At 53.9% G+C, this 23232-nt stretch overlaps 11 protein-coding genes across 11 annotated transcripts; 6 read left to right on the top strand and 5 right to left on the bottom strand.

The window, feature by feature from the left end:
• The first annotated feature begins 106 nt into the window (after positions 1 to 106).
• Positions 107 to 2776, top strand: DACRYDRAFT_20517 (uncharacterized protein). The gene is made up of 3 exons (XM_040771962.1): positions 107 to 2020; positions 2070 to 2260; positions 2311 to 2776. The coding sequence occupies exons 1-3, from the start codon at positions 166 to 168 to the stop codon at positions 2710 to 2712; spliced, it is 2448 nt and encodes an 815-aa protein (XP_040631829.1). The 5' UTR covers positions 107 to 165; the 3' UTR covers positions 2713 to 2776.
• A 37-nt stretch (positions 2777 to 2813) lies between these two features.
• On the bottom strand, positions 2814 to 4931 carry DACRYDRAFT_20516 (RNA-binding domain-containing protein). The gene is made up of 7 exons (XM_040771961.1): positions 4291 to 4931; positions 4027 to 4239; positions 3865 to 3978; positions 3708 to 3814; positions 3594 to 3659; positions 3471 to 3547; positions 2814 to 3419 (listed from the first exon to the last, which is right to left on the bottom strand). Exons 1-7 carry the CDS (start codon positions 4348 to 4350, stop codon positions 2914 to 2916), a joined length of 1143 nt encoding a protein of 380 aa, XP_040631828.1. The 5' UTR covers positions 4351 to 4931; the 3' UTR covers positions 2814 to 2913.
• A 16-nt stretch (positions 4932 to 4947) lies between these two features.
• Positions 4948 to 5860, top strand: DACRYDRAFT_20514 (uncharacterized protein). Its single transcript, XM_040771960.1, has 5 exons — positions 4948 to 5065; positions 5115 to 5184; positions 5233 to 5393; positions 5456 to 5647; positions 5698 to 5860. Exons 1-5 carry the CDS (start codon positions 4996 to 4998, stop codon positions 5781 to 5783), a joined length of 579 nt encoding a protein of 192 aa, XP_040631827.1. The 5' UTR covers positions 4948 to 4995; the 3' UTR covers positions 5784 to 5860.
• A 271-nt stretch (positions 5861 to 6131) lies between these two features.
• DACRYDRAFT_20513 (uncharacterized protein) lies at positions 6132 to 6608 on the top strand (the record flags this gene model as incomplete). Its single annotated transcript, XM_040771959.1, has 1 exon — positions 6132 to 6608. A coding segment is annotated over exon 1 (163 nt), but the record flags the coding sequence as incomplete, so codon positions are not given.
• Positions 6609 to 6695: 87 nt separating this feature from the next.
• On the top strand, positions 6696 to 8006 carry DACRYDRAFT_93330 (Maf1 regulator; the record flags this gene model as incomplete). Its single annotated transcript, XM_040777146.1, has 2 exons — positions 6696 to 7701; positions 7751 to 8006. One exon carries the CDS (start codon positions 6696 to 6698, stop codon positions 7662 to 7664), a length of 969 nt encoding a protein of 322 aa, XP_040631825.1. The 3' UTR covers positions 7665 to 7701; positions 7751 to 8006.
• Positions 8007 to 8408: 402 nt separating this feature from the next.
• DACRYDRAFT_47715 (TauD-domain-containing protein) lies at positions 8409 to 9584 on the top strand (the record flags this gene model as incomplete). Its single annotated transcript, XM_040774778.1, has 2 exons — positions 8409 to 8653; positions 8726 to 9584. 2 exons carry the CDS (start codon positions 8409 to 8411, stop codon positions 9582 to 9584), a joined length of 1104 nt encoding a protein of 367 aa, XP_040631824.1.
• A 1322-nt stretch (positions 9585 to 10906) lies between these two features.
• DACRYDRAFT_63229 (acyl-CoA dehydrogenase NM domain-like protein) lies at positions 10907 to 13948 on the top strand. The gene is made up of 6 exons (XM_040775728.1): positions 10907 to 10980; positions 11028 to 11342; positions 11411 to 12267; positions 12326 to 13389; positions 13436 to 13798; positions 13846 to 13948. The coding sequence occupies exons 1-4, from the start codon at positions 10933 to 10935 to the stop codon at positions 12663 to 12665; spliced, it is 1560 nt and encodes a 519-aa protein (XP_040631823.1). The 5' UTR covers positions 10907 to 10932; the 3' UTR covers positions 12666 to 13389; positions 13436 to 13798; positions 13846 to 13948.
• A 105-nt stretch (positions 13949 to 14053) lies between these two features.
• DACRYDRAFT_93328 (peroxysomal citrate synthase) lies at positions 14054 to 15887 on the bottom strand. The gene is made up of 6 exons (XM_040777145.1): positions 15779 to 15887; positions 15557 to 15729; positions 15259 to 15506; positions 15090 to 15202; positions 14804 to 15043; positions 14054 to 14756 (listed from the first exon to the last, which is right to left on the bottom strand). The coding sequence occupies exons 1-6, from the start codon at positions 15859 to 15861 to the stop codon at positions 14129 to 14131; spliced, it is 1485 nt and encodes a 494-aa protein (XP_040631822.1). The 5' UTR covers positions 15862 to 15887; the 3' UTR covers positions 14054 to 14128.
• Positions 15888 to 16260: 373 nt separating this feature from the next.
• DACRYDRAFT_20510 (uncharacterized protein) lies at positions 16261 to 18263 on the bottom strand (the record flags this gene model as incomplete). Its single annotated transcript, XM_040771958.1, has 6 exons — positions 16261 to 17268; positions 17318 to 17692; positions 17748 to 17845; positions 17892 to 17982; positions 18037 to 18063; positions 18113 to 18263. Coding segments are annotated over 6 exons (1621 nt in total), but the record flags the coding sequence as incomplete, so codon positions are not given.
• Positions 18264 to 19997: 1734 nt separating this feature from the next.
• Positions 19998 to 21481, bottom strand: DACRYDRAFT_47175 (WD40 repeat-like protein; the record flags this gene model as incomplete). The annotated part of the gene is made up of 7 exons (XM_040774746.1): positions 19998 to 20253; positions 20302 to 20414; positions 20461 to 20543; positions 20602 to 20790; positions 20842 to 20944; positions 20998 to 21220; positions 21270 to 21481. 7 exons carry the CDS (start codon positions 21479 to 21481, stop codon positions 19998 to 20000), a joined length of 1179 nt encoding a protein of 392 aa, XP_040631820.1.
• Positions 21482 to 22420: 939 nt separating this feature from the next.
• On the bottom strand, positions 22421 to 23042 carry DACRYDRAFT_47516 (DUF1767-domain-containing protein; the record flags this gene model as incomplete). The annotated part of the gene is made up of 3 exons (XM_040774762.1): positions 22421 to 22783; positions 22834 to 22926; positions 22980 to 23042. 3 exons carry the CDS (start codon positions 23040 to 23042, stop codon positions 22421 to 22423), a joined length of 519 nt encoding a protein of 172 aa, XP_040631819.1.
• Positions 23043 to 23232: the final 190 nt, after the last annotated feature.

The following is a 23232-nucleotide window of genomic DNA, read 5'->3' as shown; positions in this document are numbered from 1 at the left end:
CATCAGACGAGGGGCTCCGCCAACGACGGCAACTGACGTATACGTTATCCACCTTGCTTTGCTGTATACCACCACCTGGAAGCCCAGGACAACTTCAGACGAACAGCGTAGGCTGTACTGCTAATCATCTGCGGAGGTCAATTAGTCCTGCATTCCCGAGATGCAATGCGCCGGTCCATCGCTGTCCAAATTGGCGCCCTCGGGCTGCTTGCATGCATCGCTTTCGCTTTCTTCCAATTGAGGACTATACACCGGTCGAATCGCTTCAGCATACTGGAGGAAGATGAAGCATGCGAGCCCTTTAGTGTTCCAGGAATCGAACAGTGCTCATATGCACACGAACACTGCGCACCGACCGACTCTATTCTGTCCATACCATACCTGCAGATCTACTTCTGCTCACCAATAGCCGTCCGATGGCTCATCGTCGTTGCTCTCGTAGCATGGCTGCTCTTCCTCTTCTCATTTATATCGATATCAGCTTCCGACTTCTTCTGCCCGAACTTGTCGACTATTGCGACGATGCTCGGACTCGACGAGAACGTCGCAGGAGTGACATTCCTCGCCTTCGGGAATGGGAGTCCCGACTTGTTCAGCACGTTTTCAGCAATGCGGAACGATTCAGGGAGCTTGGCTGTCGGAGAACTGCTGGGGGCTGGCACGTTCATAATATCGGTCGTTGCAGGATCGATGTGCTTGATCAAGCCCTTCAGAGTGCAGCGAGGGCCCTTCCTCCGAGATGTTACCTTCTACGCCGTGTCGGTCGCCGCTTTACTCGCTTTCCTCAGCGATGGAATATTCATGGCATGGGAGGGTGCGGTACTCATCCTCATATATGTCTCGTACGTGGCAACGGTCGTTGTACAAACGTATGTCGACAAGCGGAGGGAGAAGTTGAGGCAGATTCAAGCCTTCAGAGGTGACGACTTCGTGGGAGCTATCGAGCCATACTTGGACGACGACAGCGACATTCCTTTTCCCCGTATCGAATCCCTCTATTCTGATGAGGCATCTGCCTTGCAAATACCCGCCACGCCTCCACCACCAACCATCGGCACCGCTGGCCCGCGGATCAATCGCGCCTCATCCGCCCCACCTAACGCAGAACTCCTGGGTTCAACTCTCTCGGCCAATGGACTCATTCGCACATCGTCACCGGCTCCTTCCATGTCGCCGTCTGACTCCTTCCTGGTTGTGCCGAATGGTGGAAGGCCACGAGCATTACCGCCTTTGCAAACCAGCAACCTTATCAATGGCCATCATCATGTCCCACACAGCGCCCAACCACACGGCACGGTAAGACACCGCCGACATCTGCCATCTTTCTCTCTGCTGGGCGCAGTAGAGTTCCACAACGTCGTCCAGTCCCTCCAGCGAGAATCTGCAGTTTTCGGCGGACCAGGCTTCGACGAAGCGATCTTCGAGCCCCCTGCTGCAGGCCATTATCACAACCTTGGACAGCGCCGAATATCTGGTGCCATCACTCTCAGATCCCCATCACCTGATGGCACCGACCTACCAAGCCCATTCGGGTTTCCTCAGATCGGGTATCCTCTAGTGAAGACCTCGTCAGCACAGGAAATATCCAATGCCGCCACCAGCACTGCGCCGAGCATTCATGTCATCCCTCCAGAGCAAGCCCTTGAAGAGGGGAGCCTAGAAGAGGCAAGTACCGAGCCTCAAACCTTGACCGTCAGACTTCCCGATGAAAAACCACCCAGACGATCACGAGTGCTCAGCGCGCTTTACTCAATTTGGAGCACTTTGTTCCCCACTCTGGTTTCCCTTGGCCAGAAAGACTGGTCTGGTCGAATTCTCTCCGTCATCTCAGCACCTGCTGTCCTGTTGCTGACTCTAACTCTTCCGGTGTACGTGGCGCATCCAAATGGAAATAACGGAGAAGAAGAGTTGAACGTCGTGAGGGAAGAGGACGAGTGCTGTGACGAGACACCTCATCATAAGTGGTTGATGGCGATCCAGTGTATCTTGGGGCCGTTGTGGGTGTTACTCGTTATACTCGGTAAGTCTACGTCTACGGCCTTACGACACTCAATTGACAATTCCTGCAGGAACACACGAGTACTTCTTATGGATGGTGCTTGGCTGCGGAGGGGTCGGTCTTCTCATGAGCGGACTCGTCTTGCGCTACGGTGGGACGGGGAAACATCCCGCATTCAGACTATTTCGCTGCTTCCTCGGATTCTTCGTGGCCGTTGTCTGGATAATGGCAATAGCCGATGAAGTGGTTCGTGTGCTGCAGGTACCTAGTCATATTCTTGCCTCTGGTTGATGAGCGCTGATTGTGATCAGACGCTGGGTGTCATATTCGGCCTCTCAGATGCCATCATCGGCCTCACCATCTTCGCGATGGGCAACTCTCTGGCAGACCTAGTCGCGAACCTCACCGTGGCGTCGATGGGCAGTCCTCTCATGGGTATCGCGGCGTGCTACGCCGGGCCTATGTTGAACATCCTCATCGGGCTCGGTATTGCCGGCATGGTCGTAGCAGGGGAGAACGCATCCAAGGGGTACGAGATCATCTTTTCGCCGACACTGATAGTGAGCGCCGTGGGGCTGCTCGTCATCCTACTCGCCACACTGATCGTAGTCCCGTGGAACGACTACTGGCTGACGAAGAAATGGGGAATTGGGTTGATCGTGGGTTACGTGGTGATCATGGTAATCAATATCGTTGTGGAGGTCAAGGTCTAATTGTGTTATCTATCGCACTTAACGCACTGCATTGTAACTTATTGCACTGTTCAATATTCCGTTGGATAGGTTGGAATGGCATGGACATAACCCACAAGGATACGTTATCATACAAAGAGAGGCGAGGAACATGCTACACTCCATAATTTAAACCGACATGATGCGTCTCCCTCATAAAAGACGTATAAACGCATCCAAAGCTCAGTAACCGTCGTCCATCCGAGAACGTTTCCTCGGTCCGTCGCCGTCGTTGTTGAACGAAGAATTGCCGTTATAATTTCCCCGTCCCATCCCTCGCCCCATACCGCGGTTCATCCCACCCCCTCGGCCGCCCATACCACCAACATTACCGCCCATGTTCCCCATACCACCCATACCTCCCATGTTCCCCATCCCGCCCATACCGGGCATACCACCCATGTTCCCCATCCCAGCCATACGCTGCATCATCTGTTGCACCATCTGCTGGGGCATGCCCATCATCGCGTTCACCATCATCGGGTTGACAGGGAAGTTGCCGTTTTGCATGCCACCCCCGCGGCCGCCGAAGGTCCCACCACCGCCTGGGTTCTGGTTCATCCCCATCCCACCACCTCGGCCCATGTTGCTCATACTTGGGTTGCCCATGTTCCCTTGCATGCCGCCGCGGTTCCCGTGCATGCCACCTCGTGGCGGTCCTTTGTTCCCTTCCCGGTTCGGTTCGGCAGCTACAGGGAGTTAGCGAGGAAGAGGAAAGAGAAAGAGAAATATATGCATACGCTTGGGCAGTGTCCGGAATGGGTTCCCATGTGCCGAGCTGGTGATCGTGACGTTTGCTCGATGACCTTGGAAGTCACTACTCAAGCATTAGACGAAACCTGAAGATCTGTAATATGACTGACTTCGAGTCAAACCAGTCTTTTACTTTTTGTGCCTCGTCTGCGTTCTCGAACTGGATGTAGGCGATTCTATAGCCCAATAAGAACAGCAGTATGTCACGTAGCGATTCAACTGACCCCTTGCTCTTCCCATTCACCTTATGCTCTGAGAAAGTGATGTTCTTATGCTCCAACTGAACTCCCAAATTCTGAGCGACCTGTCGCAAGTCCTCATCCGTTGTCCACTGTAACCCGTCAGACCGAACCAGGCACACACTTCACTCTCCCCACTCACCCAGTGCAGCTCCCCAACATAGAGCGCGTCGGACGACCCAGGACCAGGGTTCATATACCCCATACCCTGTACAGGCATCCCCGGCATGCCCTGGCTTCCCATCGGCTTCGGTGGCTACCTGGGCATGAGTCATCTGCCCCCCTCCTACACACAACCACGCACCAGCTCGTTCCCCCCACTAAACGGGACAAACGGTGTCCCAGACTCCTCCTTGACAAAGCTGCGCGAGTCCTGGCCGTCGTCCAGCTTTCGCTTCTCCCCCGCGCTCGGCTCCTGCGCGGCCGTCTCCGTGGGGATGTTCCGCCCCTCGGGGTCCTCCTCATGACCTTGATGCTCGCTCTCGGGACCGTATTGCTGGTCCTCGTATTGCTCATCCTGGGATGAGTCAGCGTCGCAGCATCCTCCCCATCAGGCGCCGGGACTCACCTCAGCAAGGTTGTCGTAGTTGTCGTCCCCGTAAATATCAAAGTTGTCCTCGTCGGCCATTCTGACTGTTGAGGGAGAGCAGAGGGGGACTCAAGCGCACAGCACGGGTTAAAGCAGTCAAGGGTGAACCTAGTATTGCATTCCGCTGGTCAGAAAAGGCATACATGCAGGGGGAGAAGGTGCCTATATCCGGTCACTAGGCTGACCGGCCCTGGCCTAAACGGCGAACAGGGGCGCGTGCGTGACACTGGAGACATACAGGGGGGGTTAAACGCGCGGTTTCTCACGTTTTGGGGGAACTGCCAATTACAGGGGGTTGCCGTCGCGTAGACTGTGCCAACAGCAATGAAGAGAATAATGACAGTACAGAGAATGAAGACAATTGGATCCCCGAGCGATATAGACAGAGGGTGAAGTCGAGGAGGAGGAGGAGAGAAAGAGAGGGCACTGACACGGTGGGACAAAAGCAAGAGGCGTTCAACTGCTATTTGAGGCGAACGCGTACTTTCAAAGTGGCGGGAACGGGATCAATTATCTTGATTTAGGGCAAGCCTCGGCTCGGAATTACTTGCGGAGAAGAGTCGCCAATCACCGCGCTTCCGTATCGCCCCGAGCTCGTCGTCCCACAACCCCCGCTCGCTGTCGTCTCCTCCCTCCCCTCACTCCTCCCTCGCTGTCTGCCACCCCGTCGGACAGGAAAACAACATGTTCTCTACCGCAGTCGTCGGCATGCGTGTAGGGCTCAGGAGCGCAGCCGGCGTCTCCAGGATGCAGAGTACGTCTTTCTTGTCGTTGTGCTGCCTGATACTCACCATGTACGACAGTCGCAACCCCGGCTATGGCACGCTCGAGGCTTTCTGCGCTCGCTCGCCGCGCATCTCCTATGTTGACGAGGTACGTCACTGCTCCCCGCGCTTGTCAGAGTCCTTACCTATGTCTCAGGAGCGTCCAAGTACAGTCCATGCCCCCAGCAGGGGAGAGCGTCATCCTCAACACCCAGCGTCTGAAACGTCCCTCCAGCCCGCATTTTACCATCTACCAACCTCAGCTCACCTGGGTCGCCTCCATCTTCCACCGCGTGACCGGTGTTGGTCTCTCCCTCGGTGCGTCCGCAAGCCCCACGCCCGCTAGTACTGACTGACTGACGCCTCATGCCCGCCTGCAGCCCTGTACGCGTTCGCTATTGGATACCTCGCTTCCCCCGTTATTGGCATCCCGCTCGACTCGGCCTCGGTGGTAGAGTTCGTCCACGGACTGCCGGAATGGTTCAAGCTCACTACCAAGGCGATCTTCGCCTACCCGTTCGTCTTCCACTCGCTGAACGGCGTGCGCCATCTTGTGTGGGACTCTGGCTACTGTGAGTGCCTTATCTGTGCAGACTGATCGTGGACTGACGTGGAGCTGCAGTCCTCACTGTCAAGGGCGCATATAGCACTGGGTATACCGTACTCGGCCTGACTGCCCTCCTCGGAACCGCGGTTCTCTTCATATAAACGTATTGCCAGACAGAAAATTATAGCTTTGTCTAGGGTACATGGCGTGTGTTTGTTAAAATAATCCCCGTGAAGCATCCATTCGCGGTGTTTGGTCTCGTCCCGTCCAGTACCTCAAGGGTGTGTCCAAAAACTGCAGTGTACAATACCATTCCCGAGCACCACTCCACGTAAAAAGTGCCAACCAATGAGCTCCTTCCGTGGGGATTATTCTTTCCGAGTCACAAACAGCACTTGGAAGGATCACACCACGTTGCCGGTACCGGTTCGCAAGGTCCGTACGCGCCGTTAAAAATTGCAGCGGAGGGATGTGTGCCCTTCCCTCTCTTCTGTACCGTCATCTACTCTGCTCTGTGTGTCTCTCGCTTTGACTCTGTTTGATGCTGTTTGATGAGCGGTAGTGCTATGACTTGTTGGCTATGGGTAACCAGCTGAGGAGGCTGGATCGGTTCCCCAACTTGTGATGGTGTTATTTATCTCTACCTTGGGGGATAACTATTCTATTCTAATTATGCCATATGGATGGTGTAAACAACTGTCGACAAGGGAGTTCAAATACAACATGGATCGAACGTGCACTAAAGAGGAGTCCAAATCGATACACGTTCCCCATGATGGACGTCACCTGTTCTGTCTATCTCAGTGGCTGAGCAGTCTTACTTTGCGCTCTGTAACGTGATTGGCTATCCGGTAAGGCCGCGTCCCGCAGGCTATACTAAGACATGGCCCCCGTCGCCCATTCTGGTGCTCATTGGCCCTTGTCTCCTGCCCACCACCTCGCTCAGTCCTCATTGCTTCGAGTCGACACAGCGCATATATCGACCTCACTGTCCACCACACCCCCTCTGACCGCTATCGTTCAGACTCAGCAACGAGGACACCACAACACACATCACGACACGCCCAGCACGCATGAAGTTCCTCGAGTTTCCAGAGCTATTCACTCTCTCAAATGCATTGACGTACGACTCGCCCGAGTGTGCCATCCGCACGCGCATCGAAGCATACTCATGCAAGAGCATAAACCGCGAGAAGAAGATGTTCAAAGCACTCGAGCACTCCTATGCTGAGGATATCGCTTTCAACCTCAGTGTCTCCCCGCCCGAGGAGGCGCTCGCGAGCCCCTTTGGAAGACTCGACCAGCCATCCGCGCGCAAGGTCCTCTACCTCCTTATCGCCACGCTCAACGTCGCATTTCCGGACCATGATTTCTCAGAAGTACGGCCAGATGCGTTCAAGAAAGAGGAAAGTCCGGCTGGGGTGCTCCATTCGTTGTCGAATACTCTGTTGAGCCTCCGACCTACCCCTGGCTCGGTGAGCGAATACACGCCGCGCTCCTACTCCTCCTACCCGCCTCCGCTGGACGTCCCTTCCTCCCCTGAGCTCTCAGCGTCCTACCCTCCCGGAAGCAGGAAGAAGACCCAGGACGAGCTACTCACCGGCACCCACCCAACCTTTTATCGGATACTGGACAACATCATCACCTTGAAGGACTGTGACGTGTATTCGTACACACCTGGGAACGAGTGGGACCCGCATGCAGTGGACTCTGATGACGAGGACGAGATCTCGTCCGACGAAGACCTGGATTTGGACGACTGGGACGCGTTCGACTTTGAGCTCGACACACCTGCAGACGAGGGGTTCGCTACTCCCACAAAGCCAAAGCCGAGTAAACGATTGGAGGAGACGGAGATACACTACCCGCGTCGGCGACTGGGCGGCCTGCTGTGGAGCGCTAACTGGTTCATACATAACAAGAAACAGAAGAGGATACTGTTTGTCAGCGTCTGGGCAAGGAAAAGAATAGGAGGATGGATGGAGACCCGCAGAACGGAGTGGAGTGCTGCTTCTGCAAGATCGCTCGGTCTAGGCATCTGAGCATGCCTGCTTCTCCCAATCAGTTTCTAACAGAAACGTTCGTATACCCCCAACAATCTCATACCCCTATATTCACCTTTCCCCAGAAATCTTTCCCCCTATTCCGTATCTGTAATCGGACTCGTGTATATCGTGTACCGTTACCCTCCCCATGCCACGCCTATCGCGTTGCGCCGCATCATATTCTGTTGTCCTATCCTATTCTTATCCCGTATCGGGCGCTGTGATCCCCCTGGCCTTGGCCGGCGGTGCGTTGTACGCGTTGTACTTGCTACTACCGTGTACGGTGGAATGTATCTTGAATTGTACTTCTTTGTTAGTGGATTAATACATGTTGTAGATGGAGACGTGAGAGTTGCGGAAATGAAACGACCGTCTGCCCGATTGTCCAGACCCAAACCCCGCAGAAGTCGAGGCACGCGGCCGAAGAATCACTGCCACCCCCACTTTCCCCACCCCCACACCACCCCGCAACTCCTTATAGGACTCCCGAAGCTGACACTTGACCAGTATGTTGCGGGGAACTAGTGTACTCCGCTCTAGAGATCCGGGGCGTCCTGGCGGAGAAGAGAGATGGAAGCGGTTAGCTTTCCTCTTCTGGGGGAAGGAGATGACCTGTTATTGTTGGTGGAGGAGTGGAGATTAGTTACAGGGCTGGGAGGTGTATATATTAAGAACTGCGAGTCGAGATCCAAACTCAAGGAAACCGATTTCCCTCAGCCTCTGCTCCCAACATCTACCGACATGACCAAACGGACATTCGACAAAGAAGCGTACAAGTACCAAGAGTACCTCCCCACTTTTCCCGTAGGGGTGCACTACGACGAGCCTGTCGAGTTCAAGCATGTCGACCATGGGCTGGACGCGGACCCGGAGATGCCTGACCTCCTGGGCGCCGCCTCCCTGGTGGACGACATCACCCCTGCGGTGGGGACGAGGCTGGAGGGGGTGGACTTGGCGAAGCTTACGGATAAGCAGAAGGACCAGCTGTACGTGTGTTTGGTTTGCGACGCGCTGGGATGGGATGGGATGGGCTGACGTCCGGCGTTTGCGTTTGGCAGCGCACTGCTTGTCGCTCAGCGCGGAGTGCTCGTCTTCCCCGACCAGGAGATCAGTATCGAAGGCCTCCTTAGCCTGACAGGGTATTTCGGCCCTCTCCATCTGCACGCCGTCACTGCCATGCCTCCCGACCCGAAGCTCAACGCAGTCCACGTCGTCTTCTCCGACGGGACCAAGGCGCCCGACCCGAACTGGCTCAAGAAGCCCACGTGGCACAGTGACCAGACGTACGAGCTCAACCCGCCTGGCGTTACTGCGCTGAAACTGATCACGGCGCCGCCTTCGGGGAGCGACACGATCTGGAGTTCGGGATATGCGATATTTTCCAGCTTCTCGCCCCAGTTCCAGCGGTATCTTGAGACGCTTACTGCGCTCCACTCGTCTGGTGATCAGATACAGGAGCATATGGCTATGGGATTCCAGGCTAGGCGCAGGAGGACGGATACACTTCATCCTCTTGTGCGGGTGCACCCCGTTACGGGGTGGAAGACGATCTTCGTCAACCCTACGTATACGAAGCGGATCGTTGGGATCCCCAAGGTGGAGAGCGACGCTGTGCTGGGGTTCATATACAAGCAGGTCGAGGTGCAGCAGGAGTGCCAGGTCCGGGTGAGGTGGAAGGATAACCAGGTGGTGGTGTGGGACAACCGGTGCTTGCTGCATACGGCGCTGTTTGACAGCTTCCCGCATGTGCGCCATGGGCTGAGAGCGACGTCGCAGGCTGAGAGACCTGTGAGTGTGGAAGCGTATGAGAAGGAGGAGAAGAAGGCGAAGGATTGGTGGACGGAGAAGTTGAGAGCGTTGGGGGAGGAGGTGGATGAGGACCCGAAGAACTTGTCTAAGGCTGGAGGAGCGGATTAGGATTGAGTGTTGTTGTTGATTTTTATCCTGTGTAGAACTGTTGTTGTTGTTATTAGTGTAGAGCACAGATTGCCGTTATTGTCACGTCGGTGGATGTTGAACACGTGAAGACAAGTGCAAGCAAGTGGAGGCAGTCTCCGGAATACAGTCTATATCAGTGACGGTCACAGTCAACAAGCGCTCATCTCCATTCTGAACAGAAAAAATAAAGTAAGCACGTGAGAGTTATTGCTCAGAAGGAGGAGAGAAACACGTTGTCGGAAGTTAACGCCCAAAGTTGTTCAAATCACGGGACCTGACGTCACCTACACCCCCCACGATTCGCCAACCAGCGCCCATCACCAGCGCACAGTATTACCGTCCGCAACCCAGTTACTCGTCCGCACCCTCATCAAAAACACACAGCAAAGTCCTCTGATTCCTTCCCGCCTCGCATGCATGCCGCATACGCTGCACTTCCTCGTCACCGGCCGGGTGCAACACGTTGGTTTCCGCGCTTTCTGCCGGTCGCTAGCGCATGAGCTAGAGGTAGTAGGCTGGTGTAGGAACACGAGTTCGGGTGGGGTGGAGGGGGTGGTACAGGGAGAGGAGGGGGTGTTGCGGGTGTTGTACGTCTTTCCTTTTGGTGAGGAGGGAGGTGTTAAGTATCGGAACAGTAGGGATAGGGTGTGGATGGGCCCTGGGAGGATGGAGGGTGTGAAAGAGGAGTGGGGAGAGGTAGACGTGCTGCAGTTTGATAGGTTCTCGGTTAGGAAAACGAGGTGAGCTGCGGTGCTGTTCACGGCGAGGATCGTCGTGAGCGGCGGCCGGTGAGGGATTTACGCGGTCGAGGCATGGGAGTCGTGCTTTATACAACGCCGACTTTGAAGGAGATATCAACCCCGGATTGTGTCCCGCTGATGTGTAGACTAAATATGTTTATTCCATGTAACACGGAGAATGGTTTGAGGGAGCAAGAAGATGCTCGTGGGTAAGGTGCCCGTGTGTATCCCCTTTGATATGAATAACTCTTGTGTGGTTGTATGCTTGGTATCACATGATCTATACCCATTGATTATAAGAGTAAGAGGCGTTGATTGGTTGAGTGAGACACCGGATGAGCCAACCGGTGAGCCGGTAATCAACAAGGTTTACATCCGTGCATGTGAATATTGTAAAATGACATATGATTGGTCAACGATGAAATCAACTTCGATCGCACATGATTCACCGTTTATGGGAAATCGCTCTTATAGCCAGCGACCGCCCCCTTTTTTCGCCTTTTTCTTCATCTCTTCCCCCTCCTCCCCATCTCTCTCTCTCTTCTCGACGTCCACCTCCTCATTCAACTTATCATTAACTAACAATCATGTCAAAGAAAGAAATGCGCATCTTGTCAACTGATGAGATCGCAAAGGCACGTCACCTCCACCTGAATGTCCCCGCGTGCTGACAACATCACAGCACAACAAGCCTGACGACCTCTGGGTCATCATCGACGCAAAGGTGTACGACCTCTCCCGCTTCGCAGAGATGCACCCTGGTGGTGCCGCAGTCCTCTACGACCCAGAAGTAGCAGGTCAGGATGCCACAGACGCATTCTTCGGCTTGCACAGGATGGAGGTCCTCCTCCGTCCCCAGTACAAGCGCTTCCTCATCGGCACAGTTCAGGGAGAAGAGAGCAAGATCATCTTCCCTAAACCCGGAGACATCTCCCAGGTGCCTTACGCCGAGCCTACATGGCTGAACGAGGGGTACTACAGCCCATACTTTACCGAGGTACGCTGGACTGACGGCTTAATAGCACTGCAGTCGAAAATTGATAATGTGTGTGCTTGCGCGGGCAGAACCACCGTCAGTTCCAGCTGGCGGTGCGCAAGTTTGTCGATGAGTACGTCACGCCCGACGCGCATGACAGGGAGGAGGACGGGAAGCGGCCCTCACAGAGCGTGTTTGACAAGATGGCTGAGATGGAGATGCATGCGATGCGTTTGGGGCCGGGAAAGCATCTCAAGGGGCGCAAGCTCATGGGTGGCCTGGTCGACCCGGAGAAGTTTGATTACTTCCACGAGTTGATCATCACCCAGGAGCTGGCGCGGACTGGTTCGCGTGGATATGGGGACGGTATGCTCGGTGGGATGGTCATCGGCTTGCCTCCGGTACTCAATTTCGGCTCCGAGGAGGTGAAGAGGATGGTGGTGCCGGACGTGTTGGCGGGGAAGAAGTTTATCTGTCTCGCGATTAGCGAGGCGTTTGCCGGCTCAGACGTCGCCGGTCTCCGTTGTACGGCTGTGAAGAGCGAAGATGGGAAGGAGTGGATCATCAACGGCACGAAGAAATGGATCACGAACGGGACGTTTGCCGACTGGTTCACCGTCGGGTGCAAGACCGAGGGCGGGCTCACCGTCATCCTGGTTCCGCGCTGCGAGGGTCTCCAGACAAAGCAAATCAAGACGTCCTACTCTCCAACCGCGGGCACCGCATATATCAAGTTTGACAACGTGCGCGTGCCGGTGGGTTACACCCTTGGACCGGAAGACGGGGGCTTGCTTGTCATCCTGAGCAATTTCAACCACGAGCGGTGGGTCATGTGCTGCGCGAGTGCACGGAGTCAACGGCACGTCGTCGAGGAGTGCCTCAAGTGGGCACATCAGCGCAAGGCGTTCGGAAAGCCTCTGACTGGTCAGGCTATCATCCGCGCCAAGTACGTCTCTCTGTCCAAAGAGCTTCTGCTGACGAACTGACAAATACCGCGAACACAGGCTCGCCCAGATGATCTCCCGCGTTGAGGCTGTCCAATCCTGGCTCGAGGCCGTCACCTACCAAATGTGCCACATGAGCTACAAGCAGCAGTCCTCCAAGCTCGCGGGCCAAATCGCCTTCCTCAAGATGTTCTGTACCAAGACTGCCCAGCAGACGGCAGAGGAAGCGACGCAGGTCTTTGGCGGGCGTGGGATCACCCGCACGGGCATGGGCAGGTTCATAGAGCATTATCATCGGACAGTGCCGTTTGACAGCCTTTTGGGTGGGGCGGAGGACGTGCTCGCTGATCTGGGCGTGAGGCAAGCCATGCGCAAGATCCCCGAGAACACGCGGTTGTAGGCAGGAAGCAGTCAGCAGGCAGGAGGAGCAGGAGACCTGGTGTATCATCGTTCGTTCTTTCGTTCATCCATTCACAGTACTACTCAACACCGCGATATTCGACGCAGAGCATGGCATATGTATTGCATTGCAGGACTTGACGACACAGCTCTAATATATCATCCACGTCCATTTTGTCCACACCTTTGTCCATGCCCAGTTCCAATTGCGAGTGTTGCCACCATCAGCCACCTCAGTACCTCACTCCAACAGCTGTCGGAGCGCCTCTCGACCTCCTACTCCATCCAATCCAAACAGCAATATAGTTCTTTGCGAATATCTCCCCAAACCCGAGCATAACACCGTTCAGGAAAGGTAACGCCAAGTTGATGGCGAGCGTGCTTGCGAGTGCTAGGAGTCGGGTACGGAGGGGTAAGTTAGGGGAGAAGACGCTCACTACGAGCGTTATCGGTGCTTCGGGCTTAGGGGCTTCCTTGCTTTTCTCTTCAGTTTTAGAAGCAGTAGCAGCGACGGCCGCTGCAGCCGCCGCCGCCGCTGCGGAAGAGCTAGCAGCAGGTCGCCGACGAGGTGCGCTCTCAGCGAGCGAGGACTCGTCCGCTTCTGGAGAGGACTTTGTTCCTGCGGACACTTCGACGCCTGAGTCGGTGTCCGTCTGGAAGAGGGAGGGGATCGTAGGTGGGGTACTGCCGAGGGAGACGATGGATGGGAAGTCTGAGTGGACTGACTGTGGGGGGTCAGCTGTTGCTGTGCGAGGAGCGTGGGGGACGTACGGAGAACATATGCCCTCCTTCGGGCTCGCTGGCTCCTTCCCCCAGTACAGGCTCAACCGGATGTCCAGGAGCGTCAAACACCACGTCCGGAAGGGGCTCAGTCTCCCTAATCCTAGCCCATCTCGCTCGTTCCTCCTCCGCCTTCTGCCGCGCAACCGCAGCTTCAGCGCGCCACGCCGCGAGCCGGTTGTCGTATTCCGCCTTCCAGGTGTCGTCCGCTGGTGCGTCGCTCGATTCGGCTGAAGCGGGGGCGGGGGCTGAGGGCTGAGATCCGGGCTGAGTGGGGGGTTGGGCTGGAGCTTCGGGGGCGGGGGTGGAGAGCAGCGATGGGTCGGACGAGGTGAATGACGAGTCCAGGGCTTCCTGTTTCCTTATCAGAGGCGGTGGATGTATGAGGATATATAGCATACTCTTAGAGGGTCGAGATACCCGCTACTGGCGAGATCTTGAGCAGAATGCGCCATCGTCGTCGCTGTCGTCGACGTGCGGTCGTCGTCCGTCGTGGATGGTCGTCGACGGTGAACAGGGACTGAAGAGGCACAGGAACACAAACGTAAGCTGTTCCGTTTCCGCTCTTCCGCAATCGCCGCAATAATTTCGTGCTGAGCGGAATAACTACATTTTACAAGTGATACGACTAATCGGTCTGTACTATCCATGGGCTATAATTGGGCATTTTGAACTGTGGGAAAATTACAGTTTGGCCCTCTCCTTTCCCTTATACTCTGCAAGCCAGTACCGTCTGCTCTGACCAGAATGATACACCTCAGTCGGCTTCTCTCTCGGAGACTTACTCTCATCTTTCCTCTGCTCGATAGGGACGAACTCCCTCACCTCCGGGCCAACATAGATCTGCCTCGGGCGCCAGATCTTCACGCCACCTTCTTGGAGCATCATCTGCCTCCAATGGGCGAGCCAGCCCGCTACCCGAGGCACAGCGAACAACACGGGGAAGAAGTCAAGTGGGAAGCCCATGGCGCGGTAGATCAGCCCGCTCCAGAAATCGACATTGGGCGCCAGCTTCCGCGAAACGAAGTAGTCGTCTTTCATCGCTTCGTCGTGCAACCGCATCGCCGTCTCGAGCAGCGGGTCCTTACCCGTGATGGCGAACACCTCGTCCGCCGTCTTGCGGACGATGAACGACCGTGGGTCGGAAGTTCGGTACACTCTGTGCCCGAAACCGGAGAGTACGCTTTCCTTGCGCTTCACTTGCTCTAGAAACTGGGGGACGTTGTCTGGCGAACCGATGGAGATGAGCATGCGGATGACAGCTTCGTTCGCACCGCCGTGCAAGGGGCCGTAGAGGGATGCACATCCGGCACTATGCACGATCAGATCTTCTTTCTTTAAGAAAGATGCAACACTCACGCAATAGCACTGTACGGATCGACCAACGAGCTTCCAGTCTGTAACACAGTCGTACACGACGCATTCAATTCGTGGTCCGCATGAACCAAAAACAGGACATCGAGCGCTCTTTCCAGGACCGGGTTAGGCTTGTACCCCTCCTCGCCGAGATGGTCCATCTGGTACAAGAAGCTGCCCGTGTAGGACAGCCCCACTGGGGGGGTGACGAACGCCCTTCCTTGGCGCACACGGTAGGCCATGCTGTGACCATGTTAGGTAGCTTCGTTTTGGGTAGGAAGAGGCGTACGCAGCCATGGTCGTTGCCTTGCCCAGGAGACGGAATATCTGTTTATCCATCACAGCCAGACTCTCCGGCGTGCCCCTGGTATACAAATTCTGCCCGGCCAAACTCGGGTTCGCCTACCCCAAAATACCATTTAACAGTTCCCGGAGACATTCTCAATAGAATCACTTACATCGGCATGGTTGCTCCCCAGAGCGGCAAACGCGCTGGTGAGGATAGCCATAGGATGCGAATCGTACCGGAACGAGCTGTACAGCTCCTCAGAATCGTGGTGCATGATGCTATGATGCATGACCTCGTTCTCAAAGGTGCGAAACTGGGTGCGTGTGGGGAGCGAGCCATAAATCAGGAGATAAGCGCATTCGAGGTAAGAGGAATTGACTGCAAGCTGCTCGATAGGATATCCACGGTATCGCAGCACTTCGACCCACATCAGCAAATATCATGTGGGGTATATGCGGTTCACACACCCCCAGCCTCCCCATCAATATACGTGATCTCGCTCCTGATCACAGCAGTGTTCAGGAACCCCTTGTCGAGCACTCTCAGCCCGCGCTCCGTCTCGTCCTCCTCCCTCTCCCCTCCTTTCCTAGGAGCGACGATCTTCTTGAACGCAGTGGCAGGTATGGAGTTCTCGGTGATGCTATGCCCGAGTGAGATCAGTGCATGAGTAGTGATGGTGATGGACCTACGGGATAGAATACACCTTTCCCGTGCGCTCGTCCTTCACTGTGAGGGACTCGTTGCGCTGCTTTACTAGTGTAGCCCGTACCATATCTGCTGTACGATGTTAGATGGTCGTCCGTTGAGGGGGTTGATGGGAGTCGACCACCCGCAAACGGTACTTATTCACTCGGCGTCCCCGCAATCTGGGGAATTTCATTGAAAAGAAGCCTCCGGTTATTTCACACACAACGGCACGTGTAAAGAAACAATGCCGGTTTGCCCCGTATTTGAAAGGGTTACCGGTCTCACAAGTTCATCATCTATTCCTCCTGTCAAATGTCAAGCCAGCATGTCAATTTGGAAAGCGGGGAGATCCGAAAGGTGGGGGGAGACGTCAAGGGATCGAGCGTGGGGTTCCATAATACAACCTCTGAGATTCGTAATTAATCCTATTATAACGAGTGACGTACATCCGGGAACTGCGGTTATTACAATGATTTAAATGGAAATAAGAACGAGTGACAATCAGTGCGTAACCAGCTGGGGTAAAAAGCGTAGGTATACAACATGAGATGAAAAGACCGGTTATAGATAGATAGAGCGAAAGTGGACATGGAAGTTGGAGAGAAGATCATGATCATGTCACCCACTCGACTACCCTACACCACACTCTGGTAAACGGGTCGCTGAGCGGGCTAGTCCTCGACATCCTTGGCGGGCCGTACCGCCTATGGTACGCATACTGGTGATACGCTGTCCAGAGCGCACGATCCCGGTAGGAAACACCGGGGTAATACGCAGCCGGGTTGAGCACGGGCGCCCAGTGCAGGAGGAGGAAAGTGTAAGAGAAGATGAGAAAGGCGAGCATGAGTGCGAGCACGAGGATGGTATTGCGGTTCAGCACCAGTGGATGGGCGGGGAGCATAGCGATGTACGGGTCCAGCTCTCCTTTGTACTGTGGGTAGACTGAGGTGATGACCTGCCGGATGATGGATTGCAGGGTGTACACGCTCGGCACATCTTTGGTTGAGACAAACTTTTCGGTGACCAACACGATAGGTTGGGGTGGCTCGGCTTTCCTCGATCCAGGCCGCGGGCCCGTCTTCTTCGACCTTTCCAACAGCTGGTCAATGACAGCGCATCCACTGCCGGTTTCTTGCCTCAGCACTGCCCACTCCGAGGCAGCATCATCTGTAACGCCTTTTCCGAGCCCTTCGATAGGCAACGCAAGGTTCGCGTGCCACTTTATGAGCAGCTTCTTCTCCAACTCTGCTTCAGCTGGCGTCGCGGAGCGGCCGGTGGTGTTAAGCAGCAAAGTTGACGGGAATGGCTCGTCTGCAGGGAGCGCAACAATCTCATCCTGTTTGAGTTTGGTCTCCGCCGGCTCGACGACCGTCTCGTCCGCCAGTGTTGACGCGTGTTCCAGCGGCTCAGATTGTACCGCAACCTCGGCGAAGAAGCGCGAGTTCTCAATTTCTGCCAAGACAGATGCAGGCCCGGCTTTTACACCAGATTTCTAGACAGATATCAGATCAGAAAACATAGATCGGCCGTGATGAACGCACTCTTGACTGCTTTCGTCTGGTAATGACAGTATGCGTCACGAACGTGTCGTTGTCTGCATCGGTGCTCTCCGCGGCAGACTGCTCATCGATCAGGGTACCCTTATCCGTTTCCTCTTGTCCATATTCGTTCGACAATGGCGACTTGTTGGACGACAGTCTCGTCTTCTTGGAGACATCGAACTGAGATGCCCGCATAGCCATAAGTTCGGCTTCGACAGCTTGTGCCTTGTTGATTTCGGCGTCCTTCTCATTCTCGAGACTGCTGATTTCCTCTCGGAGCTGTGTGGCCCTCTCCTCTGCATCCTGAGCCCTGGCTTTCATCTCTTTCAATTCATTCGCATGCGTGATTTGCAAAGACCGGAGGGTATGATCCGACTGCAGAAACCCCTACTCGTCAGAGACAGTCACTGGACATCATGGGCTCACGTACCTCGGCTATCTGCTCATGCAGTTCTGTCTCGCTCTCCCTGAGCCGAGCGATTTCGTCATCCTTCAGGGCGACCGTTTGTTTAAATGATTCGATTTGGGCTAAAGAGGAGGTCAGGTGCATATTGCACGGATGAATAGAACGCACTTCGACTGTGCTGGAGCTCTCGGTCTCTGTCGTGCAGCCTGTCATGGACGCGGCGCAACTCATGGTCCTTGTTTGCCGCATTGACTTCGAACTGAAGAGGTGAGATAAGCATTGTAAGAGGATGGCGCATGATGCGGGTACTTACCGCGCTTATGGACTGGTTGAGTGTGTTCTGGAGGAATCGGTAAGTGACTACACTTGGATGACGATAGTTGACATACAATCTGCTGCTGCAAGTTCTCATTATCGCGCTTCAGCTGGGCAGCTTGCTGCCTCGCATCATCGAGATCATCGCTCAGCACCATTCGGTCTCTTTCAGATTTCTTCATCTCGGCCTCCGAGTCTTGCGCCTTCTGAATCGCTTGATTCATCAACCTCGTACAAGTGCGGACATAGGCGTATAATCTGGTAATAGATACGTCACCAGGCATTACATCCTGAACTGAAATCAGAAATGGCTGTGAACGTAAACCAATGCACATACGGGGTTGCTAGCAAAGTTGGCTTCCATGTCATGGAAGCTGTCCATATCGAGCTCGAGGATAGAGTCGCCTTCCTCGAAACGCGGATCATTCTCAGGATCATTATAGAAGTCACCGGTCCTGGATTGTGCCGAAAGTGATGCCTGGAGACTGTGTCCCTTGCTCATAGGGAAGGCTTCAAGCTCTTGTAATATGTTAATTGGTGAAAGAACTGAAGCAGCGGATCTCGGAGATGCAGGTACTGAAGGGGGCCTGTTACTCCCGAACGTGTCCTGAGAATAGTGTAAGAAATCAGAACCAATTTGACAGAAAGTGTACGCACTTCCACATCGCTGCCATCATGGCTACTTCGAGAAATACTGCTACGCCTTTTGGCAGGCGCAGCTGGCTTGGTATGCCTCCAACTACTAGGGGCACTCGGGATGTCACCTCTGCTCTCATACACTTGATGACCCTTCTTCTGCTTCTTTGGAGGTGTTTCTGGATTCGATGTGGTCCTCAAACGGGAGAGAGAGGGCGCAGATGCGGATGCCTTTTCGGGACTTGGAAACTGATACTTACGGAGGTTCTGCGCATCCAAAGACGTCCTGGGGCGCCGGGCAGGAGTTGACTTGATAGCGTCTCCAAAGAACTCGTCGTCCGCGTTCAGCGGTGGTTCTAATTCGTCTGGAGAGCTGTGCTGTGTACCAGCGCTAGCAGGCAGGGGAACTTGGCTCGGAGTTGGAAGGTTGAGGTTAATCTTAGAAGGTAATTCCTCATCATCTGTCGACACTGTGGAAATGGTCAGTGTATGGGACGGTGGAGATATAGGGCGTTGACATACTGAGCATCGAAACTTCATCGTCAGAGTCCGAGTCGCACTTGTTCCATCCTCCCGTTGTCTCAAGAAGCCCAGCGACAAGACGGTAGACTTGATCAGGAGTCAGCTGAAAGTTTCGAATATGTTCGGTCTCAAAGAGATGCTTGACTGATTCGTCGTTCATATCCAGCAACGGAACAGAATCATTATACTGTCGCGACCAGAGCAGCAGCACGTCCGGGATGTCAGATCCTAGCACGACTGGTATCTCATCTTCGTTGTATGATCTCGACGGCCATTCGTTAAATATGGCTTCTAGCTGTCCTGGTAGATCTACCATCGAAGTGGGTCGACTGGGAGCCTGTGAGACGCCCTGGATTGGCATGAGTTCAAACCTCCGTCGCGTCGAGCATCAGAGCCTCGTACCGGTGTCCTCCGTATCGCCATCCTTTTTCCTTCTTCACCTTCGTAATTTATCGGGTTCTATCGTGAATTTATGCAGGGATGGTCGTTCAAAGTCGAGGTATACTTTATGGGGTATGGTCGTTTGCTTCAAGGTGTGGTTTGTGGGCGCGCCTGTAGGGCCAACTACTACTCTGGATCACTTTTGCCTCCGCCCAAACCTTGTTTCTCCCCAATATGTCTTCGGTGTTTTTCTTAGTAAATGCTCCATGGCCAGTACACAATACAACTTGATCGCTACTGCCTGGTACTGCACCATTCTTCCTAAATGTCATGTAGTATACAATTGTTAGAGCCATGTTCGGACACAACATAAGTAAATTCGTCCAGGCATCTTTACATTCCAATGCTACATAGCGCGCACTACACAGGGCGAACTCTCTTTCGGTCGAAGTCCATCAGCTCCCAAACACTGATTCTGGTATCCTTGCTTCCAGCGATCAACCACCGTGTCCTCTTCTCAGCGTCTTCATCCTCATCCTCATCTTCATCCTCATCGACTGCAGTCTTTTCGTGCTTGTTAGGGTGGAGACTTGCAAACGCAACCGCGTAACAACTGTCCCGATGGTATGCTAACGTGCCAAGAGATTTAAAGGTCTTTGTTGAATACAATCGCACGCTACACATACACATTAGGTAATGCACAATGTCGTTAGCTGCAGCTCACCTCCCATCCCATCCTGCAATGGCGCAGACACGACCGTCTGAACGAATGACAACTGCAGCATTACCTGGATGCTTCGTCCGATGTACCATGGACCGTTCCTCGGAAATATTGTCCTAAACGATGTGTGAGGAAAGAAGGAAGTATTGAGAGGCGGTTTACCTTCAAATGGATTTTGCCAATCAGATGATCCGCAGATACAGTGAGACAGAAGGCCAAATCTGGACTGATCGCCAAGTGCATAACTGGATTCGGAGTTATACATTCAGCCCAGGTCGTATTGGCGGTATTATAAATTCTTACCGGATTCGCGATGGATTTTACATGTCCATAGATCCACCCACCCTTGCCCGTCAATGGATGTGGAGGCGTTGCCATCGTAGGCGTGTAACATTACGCTTCCATCCTCATAGCCAGCCAGTATCCGGAGTTGCCCGCTTCTTGACCCCAGCCCTGCAGGTGCACGAAACAAATGCATAGACATAATAATACCTATTACCATGCGATCAGGGACTTTTTGTACACCTGGCTGAAAGAACAAACCTGTCTTGGTACGTCCTGTTCCGTCAAGTGTGGCGGGCGCTTGACTTGCCTTACCGACAGCAGCATGAAGTCTCTCGCAAGAGGGTAGCTCCCATACATCAGCCTAGCATTATAACGTCAGTCATTCTCTCAGTTATCACTTAGGTGGCATATCACCAAGTCAGAGTCTATGAGATTTGGAAGGGAGACAAGAGCAGTAGTGCGACTGGATTGGTCCGTGGGCGAGCCATGAAGTAGAGAGAATCGACAGTAATTCAGAGCATTCACATCGAGCGAGTACAGAAGTTGAGGATGCTCCAATTCTGTCGAGGTGCTGTCCGAAATAGTTTGGATGATTGTTGGCGCGCGCCAAACGTGAAGTTTATTGTCCCTCCCGTGTCTGTATCGTTTCAACACCCTAGCCCTTACCGAAGAAAGAGCAAGCCTACGTGATGATCTTGTCATCCCATTCTTCGACACCCAGTATATTGCCGTCATGCGCGTGCCAAAGGGAAATCGGCCGCAAGGTCCTGCAGTAAATGATGCACACCATGCCGTCTGAGTCGCCAGAGTAGATTAAGCGGTTGTCAGATGAGAAAGCGAGTGCGCTGATCTGCGCATTATGTTGTCTCAGAATGTGAACAGGAGAGGGAGCAGACATGCTTTATTTGCGATCAAGAGAGGTGAACATGAAGAATAGCTTCGTACCACGGAGATCTCTCGCCGTCCAGGTGATCGTCGTGTTCAAGAAACAACGCAACACCGCCACAAACTTCGACAGAATACTACAGCCTTACTCTCATCATGATTTTGGTGAACGTTCGACATCATACATCACAAGAACAGAATCTGAGGGAATCATCTAATCAGAAAGCTCGATCACGTCCTCAAACTCTTCTCGCCTTGGTCTCTTCCGTTGAGGCATCGGGATGTTCTCCTTGTCCTCATCCTCAGAATCGCTGATGGCGATCACCCCCATGCTGCGCGTACCAGCGGAACGCGAGGCATCGCTCTGGGTCGTAGCCTGCCTCTCAACAGCATCAACTTGACGGAGGAAGCTGTCATCCATATCATCCTCAAATTCAAAGTCATCGATTGACACTTCATCCTCCAGTCGTGACTGGACGGGCAACCGTGGAAGTGGGACAGACGGGCCAGCGCGATTGTTAGGAAAATAAGGAGATACAGAGGGATCATGTTCTTGCTCTGTGCGAGGAGTTCTGGGCGGAGGTGGCTGTTGACGCCCGGCCGGTGGTTGTGCAGCGCGTGGGGGAGCGGCAGGTTGCTGTCGTGCCTGTTGACCGTTTATGCCTGCATTTGTTGGGGGTTCTTGGCCGTCTTGAGCGTTTTGATCGTCATCAACAGGTAGCCTACATACAATCAGTACGATGAAAACATATGGGCGCGGTGGAAGTACCCCATGCGCTCTTTAAGACCACGAGTGAACACGGCATCTCGGTTGGCATCCAGCTCCTGGTTGCTGTACCCTCGTAGCTCCACATTGTTAGGTTGAAGCATAGCAACGCCTCGTCGTACAGACACATTCTTGAGAACGATCTAATGGAAACATCAGCAAATAGTGGAGCAGTGGTACAGGATGTCAGACCTTGTAACCCAACGGAGTTTCCCCTAGCTTAAGTCCGTCCAGTCTCCGGTACTCAATCGCCTTGATTACGTTGTACCCGTCGCTCAATTCAAGGCTGAGCATGCCTCGAGGATACCTGGGGAACTCGCCCGCAGAATATTCGCCATCGTCTTCTCGGGCAGCTAAACCAGCCAAGTCAGCCTTCTCGATCCAGGCTTGTCGCGTGTTCTGGAGAGAGAACGCCGAGTGGCCAATTTCCATAATTGATACCACTTGAAGAAGGAGAAAAGGGGGAAGATTCACGGCATGCAGAGAAGCAGGATTCTCTGGCAGTCCGGTCTGAGGAAGCGTGGAATCATGAAGGTCCGATTGCAACAACTGAGCTCATGTAAGCATTGAATCGAACGGGATCCTACCAAAATCCTCACTTGAGACTCTATATTCTTCGTAAGAGCTGTGATGTCGTTGCGCGCGATTCCAAGTTCAGATACAAGGTAATTGTAGCATTGTGCGAGCCATTCCTTAGGAGGACAAGTTCATTCCAAAGCCCATATCATGAGAGTATCGCACGGACTGGATCAACTTGGGGTTTTGGATAGTTTCTGTTGGTCCACTGCTCAATCTCCCTTGGCACCATCAATCAAGTTAGATATACGAAGTCAAAGAATACCACGGCAACAAGAGCAACAACGCATTCACGACACGGTTGACGCGAGCTTGACAGCGTCACGAGCGGAGTCACAGCCACTGACCGCCAGCCCGGAATTTTCGAATTAACTCTCACACGACGTATTTCACTCTCCAGTACAAAACTTTTCATCTTACTG

The sequence above is a fragment of the Dacryopinax primogenitus genome, assembly GCF_000292625.1.
Source record: "Dacryopinax primogenitus strain DJM-731 SS1 chromosome Unknown DACRYscaffold_3, whole genome shotgun sequence".
Classification (NCBI taxonomy): Eukaryota; Fungi; Basidiomycota; class Dacrymycetes; order Dacrymycetales; family Dacrymycetaceae; genus Dacryopinax; species Dacryopinax primogenitus.
The sequence above is the reverse complement of the archived record's forward strand: the minus strand, read 5'-3'. Positions and strand labels throughout refer to the sequence as shown.

Excerpts from the sequence above, each read along its gene's own strand:
- DACRYDRAFT_63229 (XM_040775728.1), top strand. The coding sequence starts at position 10,933 with ATGTCAAAGAAAGAAATGCGCATCTTGTCAACTGATGAGATCGCAAAG. Across the intron at positions 11,343-11,410 it reads ACAGCCCATACTTTACCGAG|AACCACCGTCAGTTCCAGCT; the intron begins GTACGCTGGACT and ends TTGCGCGGGCAG. Across the intron at positions 12,268-12,325 it reads CAGGCTATCATCCGCGCCAA|GCTCGCCCAGATGATCTCCC; the intron begins GTACGTCTCTCT and ends CCGCGAACACAG.
- DACRYDRAFT_20514 (XM_040771960.1), top strand. The coding sequence starts at position 4,996 with ATGTTCTCTACCGCAGTCGTCGGCATGCGTGTAGGGCTCAGGAGCGCA. Across the intron at positions 5,066-5,114 it reads CGGCGTCTCCAGGATGCAGA|TCGCAACCCCGGCTATGGCA; the intron begins GTACGTCTTTCT and ends CATGTACGACAG. Across the intron at positions 5,394-5,455 it reads CGGTGTTGGTCTCTCCCTCG|CCCTGTACGCGTTCGCTATT; the intron begins GTGCGTCCGCAA and ends GCCCGCCTGCAG.
- DACRYDRAFT_93328 (XM_040777145.1), bottom strand. The coding sequence starts at position 15,861 with ATGGTACGGGCTACACTAGTAAAGCAGCGCAACGAGTCCCTCACAGTG. Across the intron at positions 15,203-15,258 it reads TGGGGAGCAACCATGCCGAT|GCGAACCCGAGTTTGGCCGG; the intron begins GTAAGTGATTCT and ends ATTTTGGGGTAG. Across the intron at positions 14,757-14,803 it reads GATCCGTACAGTGCTATTGC|TGCCGGATGTGCATCCCTCT; the intron begins GTGAGTGTTGCA and ends GATCGTGCATAG.
- DACRYDRAFT_20517 (XM_040771962.1), top strand. The coding sequence starts at position 166 with ATGCGCCGGTCCATCGCTGTCCAAATTGGCGCCCTCGGGCTGCTTGCA. Across the intron at positions 2,021-2,069 it reads GGTGTTACTCGTTATACTCG|GAACACACGAGTACTTCTTA; the intron begins GTAAGTCTACGT and ends CAATTCCTGCAG. Across the intron at positions 2,261-2,310 it reads AAGTGGTTCGTGTGCTGCAG|ACGCTGGGTGTCATATTCGG; the intron begins GTACCTAGTCAT and ends GATTGTGATCAG.
- DACRYDRAFT_20516 (XM_040771961.1), bottom strand. The coding sequence starts at position 4,350 with ATGGCCGACGAGGACAACTTTGATATTTACGGGGACGACAACTACGAC. Across the intron at positions 3,815-3,864 it reads ATGTTGGGGAGCTGCACTGG|TGGACAACGGATGAGGACTT; the intron begins GTGAGTGGGGAG and ends GACGGGTTACAG. Across the intron at positions 3,420-3,470 it reads ATTCCGGACACTGCCCAAGC|CTGCCGAACCGAACCGGGAA; the intron begins GTATGCATATAT and ends AACTCCCTGTAG.